Raw genomic sequence first — 12,103 nt, forward strand, 5'->3', positions numbered from 1 at the left:
AGCTTTGCCTATCAGCGTAGGGCCACTAGACTACAATACTACCCGTTCGAATATTTTTGAAAATGTATCTTTCCACAAGCAACAGATGCTCTTCTGTATCATCTCAAAAGCAACGTGTTGCATCCGGAAAAATACACAAGGAGCTTTAATGTATATTTTCATGAGCAACAGATGCACTTCTGTATCTTCTCAAGAGCAAAGTGTTGCATCCGGAAAGATACCCAAGGAGCTTTAATGTATCTCTCCATAATCAACAAATGCTCTTCTGTATTTTCTCAAAAGCAAAGTGTTGCATCCGAAAAGATACACAATGAGCTTTAATGCATCTCTCCATAAGCAACAGATGCTCTTTTGTATCTTCTCATAAGCAACGTGTTGCATCCGGAAAGATACCCAAGGATCTTTAATGTATCTCTCCTTAAGCAACAGATGCTCTATGATCAGCACTAGGAGATGTATTTTGAAATTTACCGCCAACTCTACAAGCCAATCACAGCTCTGATTCACTGATACCGGGTTATCTCCTGTTATCAGCGTCAGGAGATGGCTTGCAAAGAACGGAATCGTTCACTAAAATAATAATTATTGCATTATTCTGCAGACCTCATAACGTGTGAATGATGCATTACAGATGGAGTTCATGTGTCCCAGTGCTTCCTCACAGACGATGGAATACCTCTAGTCGCTTTATCCAATGGCAGAGCTTATATGTTCTCATTGGATATGTGTTCTTGGTAAGTGTGTACTATTCATTACTTTTCAGATTAACGTTTAAACTTTCTGTTCAACGGTTGTGGCTTATAGACGTTTTTAAATCTTTCCTTAGTTGAAAAAATATTCACAATGAATAATTGAGATAAGATTATTAGATAGATTAGAATGAACAATGAAGTATTTAAATATAAGTATTATCCTTCAAACTGTCTCATAGATAAATAATAAATATGCTCTAAAATAAATCATAGTTTAAGTAACCTTCAGAATAGTTTTTAAAATCTTCACGCATAGAAAATGTATTCAGAATGGATAATTAGAATCATCTTATTAGATAGATTAGAGTGATGAATAATTATAATGAGGTATTTGAATATTCTTTAAACTGAACCGTAGATAAATAATAAATAAGATCTAAAGTTTATGTACCCTCTTTAGAATAGTTCAGAGCATTCAATCATCACAAGTTCAATAATATTATATTATATTTGGAATAATAGGCGTGTATTTTTACAATTAATAATAATTATTAAAAAAAATCGAAATTAATTATTGTATTTTAATTCATTTCACTCAACAGGTCATACTTTTAAACATGTCTTCCTCCATGTAAATATTATGAGCTTGATATGTATCAGCTATAATTTTATTATGAACCAATAAAGATATAATTAATATAAATAAATATATGCTATATACGAGCCTTGTTCAAACAAAATATGAGCAGCTAAATTTCCAAAAAATATTGAATCTTTACTGTAGTATGAGCCAATGTACCTAGAATACATTCTAGATACATTGGTATGAGTTTTTTTCTATTCTTTGCTTTGGTGGGGATAATATAAATGATCATAGTAATATTTTTTTCTATGAACAACCAATCAATTTTCTTTTAATTATCGTTTACTGTATTGTCTTTATATTTTCAATATTTATAATTGTATTCTCTTGAATTATTTTTCAAAAATATTGTTTCATGATCTTTTTAGAAGATTAGTTTACTATCTCACTATCACTAACTCACCGCGTTCAAGCTTGCCAATAATTAACTCTGTTAAAATCATATTTCATGCTTTTTCCAGTTAATAAGATTGTCTGATTATAGAAAATAACCAGTACCCTTGTTATATTTGTTTCAATTTATACACGACTAGTAGTGTTCTTTTTTATCATAAGATTGTCTGAATATCTCAAAGGACTCTGCGTTCAAGCTTGTTAATGAACTCTGGTTTAAACTGTCAATAAGATTAGTTCATCTAATAATTATTAAATAATTTAAAAGGGTGCTCAGATTTATATTTTTATTTATAAGATTAGTTTATCTTCTATCAGGGAATGCTCATTTTTTTGATTAGTTCATCTAATAATTATTAAATAATTTAAAAGGGTGCTCAGATTTATATTTTTATTTATAAGATTAGTTTATCTTCTATCAGGGAATGCTCATTTTTATCAGTTGAATGTGTATCCTAAATGAATCTAAATATTTCACTGTTATCAGTTTTTCAAGTTTTTGAAATTGAATACCAGATTAACTTTACCAATTAGAACTGTTTGGAAACTTTTGAACAATCAGATTTGAGCAATATTACATTTTGATTTGGACTGCAGTATAAGAGTTTGAAAAGGGACAGTTTAGGGCATGAGCCTGTTGTGCCTTTCCATATAATCCATCCTTGTTTTATTTACTGGAGTTACCAACCATGACGTCTATAATGTGGAAACATTCTGTGACAATAAATAAATTTATTTATTTATTATTTATTATAAGTATGATTATTACTATAGTAATTAGTAATTTAATTACTATTTATTCTTTATTCATTTACACAATAAGTAAATTTTCAATATGATAGGGAAAGGAAAAATAAAGTAACCTTGTGCTATTCCTCTCTCAAATTTAGATAACACATAGTCCGAAATAGGGTATAATTTACTTTAATAACTGTACATTATTGAATAAATGATATGCATAATAAATGAATAATGAATATTCTCTGATAAAGTTCTTTAATAGGGCTACATGAACTGTTTAATTATTTAGAAATCATTAGCACCCTCTTTATCCTTTTTATTTAAACACATTTTAATAAATATTAGTCTCATCGGTTTATTCTATTTATACAGGATGAAAGTGGGTGACGTCACTGATCCAATTGTGAAAAATTCACAAGAATCTTACCAATCTGCCTCCAAGCATTTGCAGGGAAATAAAGTTCTTCCTCTAAATAGGTTGCAGTCGTTTATTCAAAGCAGGTGAGAGATATTTCCTTATAAATTTATCGAATTGAATGAAAAGTGTGGTTGTCAATGCAAGTTGTTTTGGTGAGGATGATGCTCACATGAGCTCTAGGCTTGTGCATGGGTAATATTAATGAGTTATATGATGATATATATCATGATGTGATCTGTACTTTAGATTGTAGAGTACAATGAATTCAATTTCATGAAATATATAAATTCTTAATCTTTACAATCATTTTCAAGGGCAATTTGCGTGCCGTTTACACAGTGCCAGTTTAAACTAGATTAAATTCATACAAATTCTCGTTTGCTATAATGTGGTTCATTTGAGTTAAACCACCAGCTGATTCAATTCAGTTTAAACTTTCACTGTGCAAACAGCCCCAAGTTTTCCAAATTAAAAATATTCAGGTTTTGTCGAATCTCTTTATTGGTGTGATATTAAGCTGTGTTAACACCAGAGTTGTCAACTGAGTTTTCAACAAACTGCGGCAATTTGTTGTCAATTTCTTAAAATGCACAGCAACATTTGGTCGTCAACTTTCAAGTTGGTTGCCAATGTTTTGAAATGCACAGCAACAGTGAGTCGTCAACTTGTGGAAACACTTCTTTTCACCAACATTTTTTGTATCCCCACTCAGTGTGGGAAACACAGAGAATGTTGCCAACAAAATGTTTCCCCTCTACAAGTCCTCGCTGACTCGGATGTCTGAGAAAAAAAATTCAGTAACAATGTTTGTTGCAATCAATCAAGGAAGTATCTTTATTTAAGACTTACAATGTTATCTTGTATATGAATGTGTCTCATCTATATTAAAGAACAATTATAATTTGGAAAACATTTATAATAACAAAGAAAGAAAGAATCTCAACAAAAACGAAACAATAACAGCCAAAGTATTCCTAGGCTAAAGCTGCGTACACATATTCGCGCTTCTAACCAGCACCGAGCACGCTCCTCCCTCGTACCGCCCTCGTACCGCCCTCGTACCACCATCGAACCACAGTCGCACCGCCCACGCACCCATCATGAACGTTATGGAAGATGTTAGATCTTCTCGCGTTCCCCGGTCGAACCACTGTTGCTCCCGGTCGATCATCAATCGCTCTGCCGGAGTGACGTTCGGTTGCGGAGCAGAGCGAAAGTCTGTACGCACCTTAAGTTACACACACATCGATTTTTGTTCGTACAGTATTTTGCCGTCCTTATATATTCTATTAGATTAAACAGATGATGTTTGTCCAGTTCCGTTTGATCGCAAAATATCATACGAACAAAAATCGATGTGTGTGTGCTTGGCTTTAGTCTACCCGATAAAACTCTTCAAAACTATAAGTTTCTAGCTCTATTAGGTACTTTTTTAACTCGATTTTAAACCTTACCCTATCCGTCTCGTTTCCAATGCTACCTTGCTCTACATTTGAGAAAAGCAACTTGTTCTACAAAACTATTGACAACTTTTTGTAGAAAACTATTTGTAAACAACGTTTTGTTGACAACTTTAGTCTTATGTGGGATATTTAATCTACTTCTTTTTTCGTTATTCAACACAGAAAAACGAAACATCATGCAGTTGAATATCTTCACTAAAATCTAATATCAAAACACATTATAGATGAGAAGCCAAAAAATACAGTTTCGATATAACATATTTGAAACAAAACAATGTATCATTCATGACATGATAAAATAAATTAAAACTTTGGAATCTGTAGCTTAACATTTTATGTTTCAGATCATCGAATAGGCCACGCAGTTTTGTGCAAAGCTTTGAGACGAGTCCGCCTTGCACGATGAGCTTCCTCGATCAACAACTGTCCGCCTGCAAGGCGATAAAGTCAGGCCCTGAATACAGGTTCTGGCTGCTCACTTCAGTTGGATTCTTTCTACAGCATGGTAGGATCACTCAGATTTTAGATTGGACAATTTTCATAGTTCCAAGTAGGCCTAGTTAGTGCTAGTCAACTTTATATAATTATTATTGAACGAAAATCCTAAATAAATGCTGCAAATCACCCCGAAGACCTCTGCTACTGCATACATTGACAACAGGGCTAACAGCTAGATGGAAATTCGATGAGAACTACTATCCAAAAATTAGTTGCCAGCCCGGGAATCGAACCCGGTACCTCCCAATTGCCAGTCAGGAATGCTTGCCCTTACACCAAACTGACAATCTCTGGATAGCAGCGCTCATTTTATACGAAGCCATAGCGGCCAACTAGTTACAGATGGAATTAAATAGAGAATGCATTTATTCAAATGCATTCTCTATTTAATTCCATCTGTAACTAGTCAACTTTATTCAACGGGATCTTATAGTCAGATTCAAGCTATAGTCAGTGGAAATGATAGGACGGAGTGGTTGCCAAGTTTCTTTTTCCACAGCCTTCTATAGTGGATAGTGATTCAAGTTATCCCGGTATAATCTGATATAATATTTTAATTATTGATTTTTTATAATAATAATATTCGTATGGCTTTTATTGGTGGGGAGTTCCTGACGGAAGTTCCACCTCGCCTGAATATATATCATTTGAGCCGTCAATGAGCCTTACGTCTGTCATACTTCAGCCGGGACCGACAGTTCAACGTGCCCATCCAATAACACGGAAGTGACCTGTTCAAAAACGTTTTGGCTCTCAGTGAGATTGAACCCGGGATCTCTAGGTTGCTACGCAAGCACTCTATCCACTAGACCATGGATCACTCCGTGGTTTTGTTTTTTGATAATGATCAATTATACAGTCGGGGTCCTGTAGCTTTGCCTATCGGCGAAGGGTCATTAGACTACAATACTGTACGTTCAAAAATATTGGAACATTTTTGAAAACATATCTTCCCATAAGCAACAGATGCTCTGTTGTATCTTCTCAAGAGCAAAGTGTTGAATCCGGAAAGATACTCAAGGAGCTTTAATGTATCATCACATAAGCAATAGATGCTCTGTTGTATCTTCTCAAGAGCAAAGTGTTGCATCCGAAAAGATACACAGGAGGCTTTTTGGAGTTGCGTCCTTTTAGCCCAACTAAGTTTACAGTCCGGGTCCTGTAGCTTTTCCTACCGGCGGAGGGCCACTAGACTACATTACTACCCGTTCAAAAACATTGACCATTATTGGAAATGTATCTTTCCATAACCAACAGATGCTCTTTTGTATCTTCTCAAGAGCTTTAATGTATCTTCCCATAAGAAACAGAAGCTCTTTTGTATCTTCTCAAGAGCAAAGAGTTGCATCCGGAAAGATACACAATGAACTTTAATGTATCTTCACATAGACATAAGCAATAGATGCTCTTTTGTATCTACTCAAAAGCGACGTGTTGCATCCGAAAAAATACACAAGGAGCGTTTTGGAGTTACATCCTTTTAGCAGAACACAGCCTTTCAGCTGACATTCGTTCAACATGTTCTTTCCATTGTTGGTGATACGTGTAAACTGTGTTGGTCTAAAAGGAAGCAACTCAAAAAATCTCCTTGTGCATCTTTTCGGATGCAACACGTTGCTTTTGAGAAGATACAGAAGAGCATCTGTTGCTTATGGAAAGTTACATTGAAGCTCCTTGTGTATCTTTTCGGATGCAACACGTTGCTTTTGAGTAGATACAGAAGAGCGAGCATCTGTTGCTTGTGGAAAGATAAATTTTCAGAAATTTTCGAACGGGTAGTAATGTAGTGTACACTATACAGTCCGGGTCCTTTAGCTTCACCTATCGGCGGAGGGCTACCAGACTACAATACTACCCGTTCAAAAACATCTAAAATTTTTGAAAATGTATCTTTTCATAAGCAACAAATGCTCTTCTGTATCTTCTCAAAAGCGACGTGTTGCATCCGAAAAGATACACTACCAATCAGCTGACATTCGCTCAACATGCTCTTTCCATTGTTGGTGATACGTTGCAACTCTCTCATTCATTAAGAATCACTGTGTTTAGGGAGCATCCTTCAACAAAGCTCTGGAGGGAGCTTCATACATCTAGGGATCAAGGGTCTCTGAAGCCTGATGTTTTTGCAAAGCCTTAAATATTACCCCGCGAACCATATCTTGCCTATATGCTGTTTCAAAGTCACGGAGGCGAAGCTACGGGACGTGTACTGTACATCCAATATATTTCATTAACCATGAAAATATATTTTTTGATAATTTGTTAATTAATATTCATAATTTGAACAAAATATTCCGGTACTTTATTATACTAACATACAACATGCAAACGATTTGGTAATACATTATTAGGCCAGATAGGACTACAGAGTTGCCAATTCTTTGCTACCTCCACCTTTCATATCAGATAGCTGTGATTCAAGCTATTTCGGTATTATTTTTTAATGATTTGATTGATACATACGGTAGGCCTAATAAATTATCATAATTGGAATTGAATATATAATCTGGTGAACCATTATTATCTTCATATCATACTTGAATGATTTGACAACAGTGCGGACCTAGAAAAGAATAGAGCTATCTGCTTTGTCTCATACAGGGATAGCAAACCAATATTATTCAGATGTTGACGTGAATTTCACTATATAGATTTTATCATGGAATAATGAAGGTATTGGAATTGCCCTGTAATTTAGTAATTGCAGAGGAATTTTCCCATTTGTGGGCGGGGTAAGAGTTAAACTTCGGATTTGTTCGTACACGATCGGTGGTTTCCGTTGGCAGTTATCAAATCAGTAGTGATCATACTATATTATGACATATAACAGTTGTTTATCATTTCATTTATTCATTCCTATTGTACATAAATTTTTAATTTATAAGAAATATTTATTCTTTTTTTTTCTGTAGTTGAGAAGTTGATATTGTGGTAATTATTCATATTACATAAAAAGACTAAGAAATTGTCAAAAACCACAGATTTATTGATAGTTAGAAAGACCGGTTTCGGTTGTTACACCATTGTCAATCTCTGATAAACTCTCTAAGAAATTGTCAAAAACCACAGATTTTTTGATACTTAGGAAGACCGATTTCGGTTATTACACCATTGTCAATCTCTGATAAACTCCGATCTCTCATAAAGAGTTTATCAGAGATTGACAATGGTGTAATAACCGAAACTTTCTAAGTATCAATAAATCTGTGGTTTTTGACAATTTCTTAGTCTTTTCCATTCAAAATCATTGTATACATTGATTCTCAGCAGAGAGAGTTTTGAGAGAGATTGACAATGGTGTAACAACCGAAACCGGTCTCTAAGCTATCAATAAATCTCTGGTTTTTGACAATTTCTTAGTCTTTTTATGTAAGTATTCATTCATTTTCTTATTGGATGAAAAGACTAAGAAATTGTCAAAAAAAACCACTGATTTATTGATAATTAGAAGTTCCGGTTATGGTTATTACACCATTGTCAATCTCTGATAAACTGAAAAGCCACGTAGAGTTTATCAGAGATTGACAATGGTGTAACAATCGAAACTGGTCTTCCTAAGTATCAAAAAATCTGTGGTTTGACAATTTCTTAGTCTGTTAATTTAATATGGATAATTACCACAATATCAACTTCTCAACTACACAAAAAGTGAAACATTCATTTTCTTTCTATTGAACAACCCCAGTAAATCTAATATACATTTTCAATAATTTATATTATTTATTGATAGGAAATGAAGACAAACTGAGGAATATTTGTCAAGAACTTTTGGGCCCCAGCCATTCGACTGCATCTCTAACTAAGAAATGGGACCCGAAAATTCTGGTAAGTATGTAATAATAGTTTCAAATACTTCCTCTTCTTCGTTTTGAATCCATAATCAAAATGTATTAAATCAAGCTCTTTGATATTTACTTACCAAACTTGATGGATTGATCGAGTTCTAGTGAGTATCACTTATTACTTTATCTGTAAACCTGACAATTTATTAAACTGATAGTAAGTATAGTGAAGCCACGTTCAAACCAGATGAATCAACTGAGATTTCAAATTATTTTGGCTATTCAACTTGTTTTATATATAAAAATTGACAACATTTTTGAAGAAAACAATATGTGAACAACATTTTGTTGGCAACTGTGGTGTAAACGTGGCTTAAACGTATAGTTAGAAGTAAAATCCAGACTACAATATTACCCGTTCAAAAACATCAAACATTTTTGAAAATGTATCGTTCTATAAGCAACAAATGCTCTTCTGTATCTTCTCAAAAGCGACGTGTTGCATCCGAAAAGATACACTACCAATCAACTGACATATTCTCAGTTAACTGATGGTAATAAATAATATTTTGATTGTTTGGTTTAATTTTATTAAACGCTGTGATAGGCTCAGTTGATTAAAACCACTGAACTTACTAGAATTAGTGTGTTATATGATGAAACATTATAGTTCCAATGACGTAAATCTGTCGTTGGTTTAAAATCAACTGTCGCTCAAACCGAGTTTTCGTTTTTGTAAAATCGTAAAATCGGACCTAATGCACACTTTAATTTTCATTAAATAATTGACATTGAAAATAGATGAAAATTTTTTCATTACATTTTTGGATCTGTAATATGAGTTTTTGTTTTAGAATCAACTGTCGCTCAAACAAAGTTTTCGTTTTGGTGTAATCGGGCCTAAAACTCAATTACATTAAAACTAGATAACAATCCTTTCATTACATTTTTGGCTCAGTGATATGATTTTTGTTGTTTTAAATATAACTGTCGCTCAAACCAAGCTTTCGTTTTGGTGTGATCGTGCCTAAAACTCAATTAACATCGAAAGTAGATGACACTTTTTCAATATATTTTTGTATTTTTCGGCAGGATCCCTCGACGCATGACCTTCTGATAGATGCTCTCAAATAAATTGGAGCTAACCAAGTTTTCGTTTTGGTGTGATCGTGCCTAAAACTCAATTATCATCGAAACTAGATGACACTTTTTCAATATATTTTTTTGTATTTTTCGGTAGGATCCCTCGACGCATGACCTTCTGATAGATGCTCTCAAATAAATTGGAGCTAACCAAGTTTTCGTTTTGGTGTGATCGTGCCTAAAACTCAATTAACATCGAAAGTAGATGACACTTTTTCAATATATTTTTGTATTTTTCGACAGGATCCCTCGACGCATGACCTTCTGATAGATGCTCTCAAATAAATTGGAGCTAACCAAGTTTTCGTTTTGGTGTGATCGTGCCTAAAACTCAATTGACATTGAAACTAGATGAAAATTTTTCAATTTATTTTCATATTCTTTTCGACAGGATCTCTCGAAGTATGACCTTCTGAAATGTGTTCTCAGAGAAATTGGAGCCATACAAGTTTTCCTTTTGTTGAAGTATGACCTCTACAACTCAATTCACATTGAAACTAGATGACAATTTTTCAATATATTTTATTATCATTTTTAACAGGATCTCTCGAAGCATGACTTTCTGAAAGATGTTCTCAAACATCAAGAACAGCCACGTTTACCTTCTGGTGTAATTGAGCCTACAACTGAATTAACATTGAAACTAGATTTCAATTTTTTCATTACATTTTTGGCTCTGTAATATGAATTTTTGTTAACTGTCTTTAATACTTCTCAATATATAGGCCTACTTGTATCTTTTTCGACAGGATCTCTCGAAGCATGACCTTCTGAAAGATTTTCTGAAAGAAATTGGTGCCAAACAAGTTTTCCTTTTGGTGTAATAGTGCTTACAATTTAATTAACATTAAAACTAGATAACAATTTTTTCATTACATTATTGGATCTGTAATATGATTTTCGTTGTTTAAATCAACTTTCGCTCTAACTAAGTTTTCAATTTGTTTAATCGGGCATGAAATTCAATTAACATTAAACCTGGATGACACTTTTATCAATAAATTTTTGTATTCTTCTCGACAGGATCTCTCGAAGCATGACCTTCTAAAAGATGTTCTCAAAGAAATCGGTGCCAGAGTGGAATCTCAAAGACTGTACACGGAGTTCAAGGATCAGCTAGACGCGCTCTCTAGTAAAAACGGACTGTAGTTATCAGCATCTATTAGTATTAAACATTGGTGATCTCTACAAATCAGGTACTGTAATTGCAACCTGTAACATAATTTGTTTTTCTCGCTGATGATGTCTACATTAGTCTAAGACTTGTGCGTGGGTAATGAGGTGAATCAGCATTCATTCATTCATTCATTCATTCATTTTTTGATGTTCAACATTTATTATATAATGTTCAACATACCTGGTGGATGAATAGGAGTCGATCCTAGGCCCCACAACATGTGCCGTATGTCTCTAGGATGAACAATTTCATTCTTTTGTCAATAAAATTGATGAAAGGCATATTAGGTGTAAGGCAAAGTACAAAGTATTTTTTGTATCAATTTTATTTAGTTGAAAAACATGCTGATTGGATCAAGTTTCAAACAAGATCCTCATCTGCTAATAAATGAAACATGTTCACAATAGGTCGATTGGATAAAAGCTAACAATTGCTAATTCCAAGGTCTGGTAGCACAAGAGCCTGTTAAATTTTAATCGTGATTGAATGTCACGAGAACTAATGACTGGTTGCTAGTCACTGGATTCTAGTTTTTATTAAATCGATCGATTGGTATCTCATTCATCCATTTTACAATAAAAATTCAATATAGTTTTTAATGGTTTAACAAGTTTTTTTTTCAAATTCCATCTAACAAAAATACAAAATATTGATCATTACATTTGGAACAATTACCCACATTCTGCAAAGAACAATCTGAGGGGGTAATCTGAGAATGTAAAGTACTTTTAATCGTTTTCCAAATGGTTTTCTTTTTCATTACACCTCTGACATGGGATACATTACAGAGAAAAAAAATCATCGTTCTATACAACAAAGAATAAAAGCTATGATCAGTTGAATATATTAGGCTAATAAAACAAAATATTAACTAAAATAAATAATTTTGTTCAAAGACAAAATTAACAACTGCGTTCCAATCTACCAAAGTAGAAAAAAATCAATGGACTACTACCTAAAATTCCAATTTCTTTTTTTTGATTACGAAAAAATATTTCATTTTTAGAGCCGTGTTGGCGGGCATTAATTTTGCTGCTTTTGTGTCAGTGGTACCACTTTTTTCTTGCGAATGAGTCACAGTTGACTCGAGGGCTGGAAAGTTTAGATCATAGTTCTCTTGCAATAAAGCATCCGGAACATGATCAGATTGTAC

The 12,103-nt window shown here is 33.6% G+C and overlaps 1 protein-coding gene across 1 annotated transcript in view; it reads left to right on the forward strand.

Annotated features, from left to right (window-relative positions):
* Window positions 1-11,891, forward strand: part of LOC111058156 (protein HIRA) — a 55,390-nt gene extending 43,499 nt beyond the window's left edge. Inside the window, exons 14-18 of the mRNA XM_022345657.2 lie at window positions 632-734; window positions 2,842-2,970; window positions 4,695-4,855; window positions 8,579-8,673; window positions 10,797-11,891. Coding sequence (XP_022201349.2) covers window positions 632-734; window positions 2,842-2,970; window positions 4,695-4,855; window positions 8,579-8,673; window positions 10,797-10,922 — 614 coding nt within the window. The 3' untranslated portion in view covers window positions 10,923-11,891. The remainder of the gene's footprint in view (window positions 1-631; window positions 735-2,841; window positions 2,971-4,694; window positions 4,856-8,578; window positions 8,674-10,796) is intronic.
* Window positions 11,892-12,103: the final 212 nt, after the last annotated feature.

Source organism: Nilaparvata lugens, chromosome 8 (assembly GCF_014356525.2).
Source record: "Nilaparvata lugens isolate BPH chromosome 8, ASM1435652v1, whole genome shotgun sequence".
NCBI classification, from domain to species: Eukaryota; Metazoa; Arthropoda; class Insecta; order Hemiptera; family Delphacidae; genus Nilaparvata; species Nilaparvata lugens.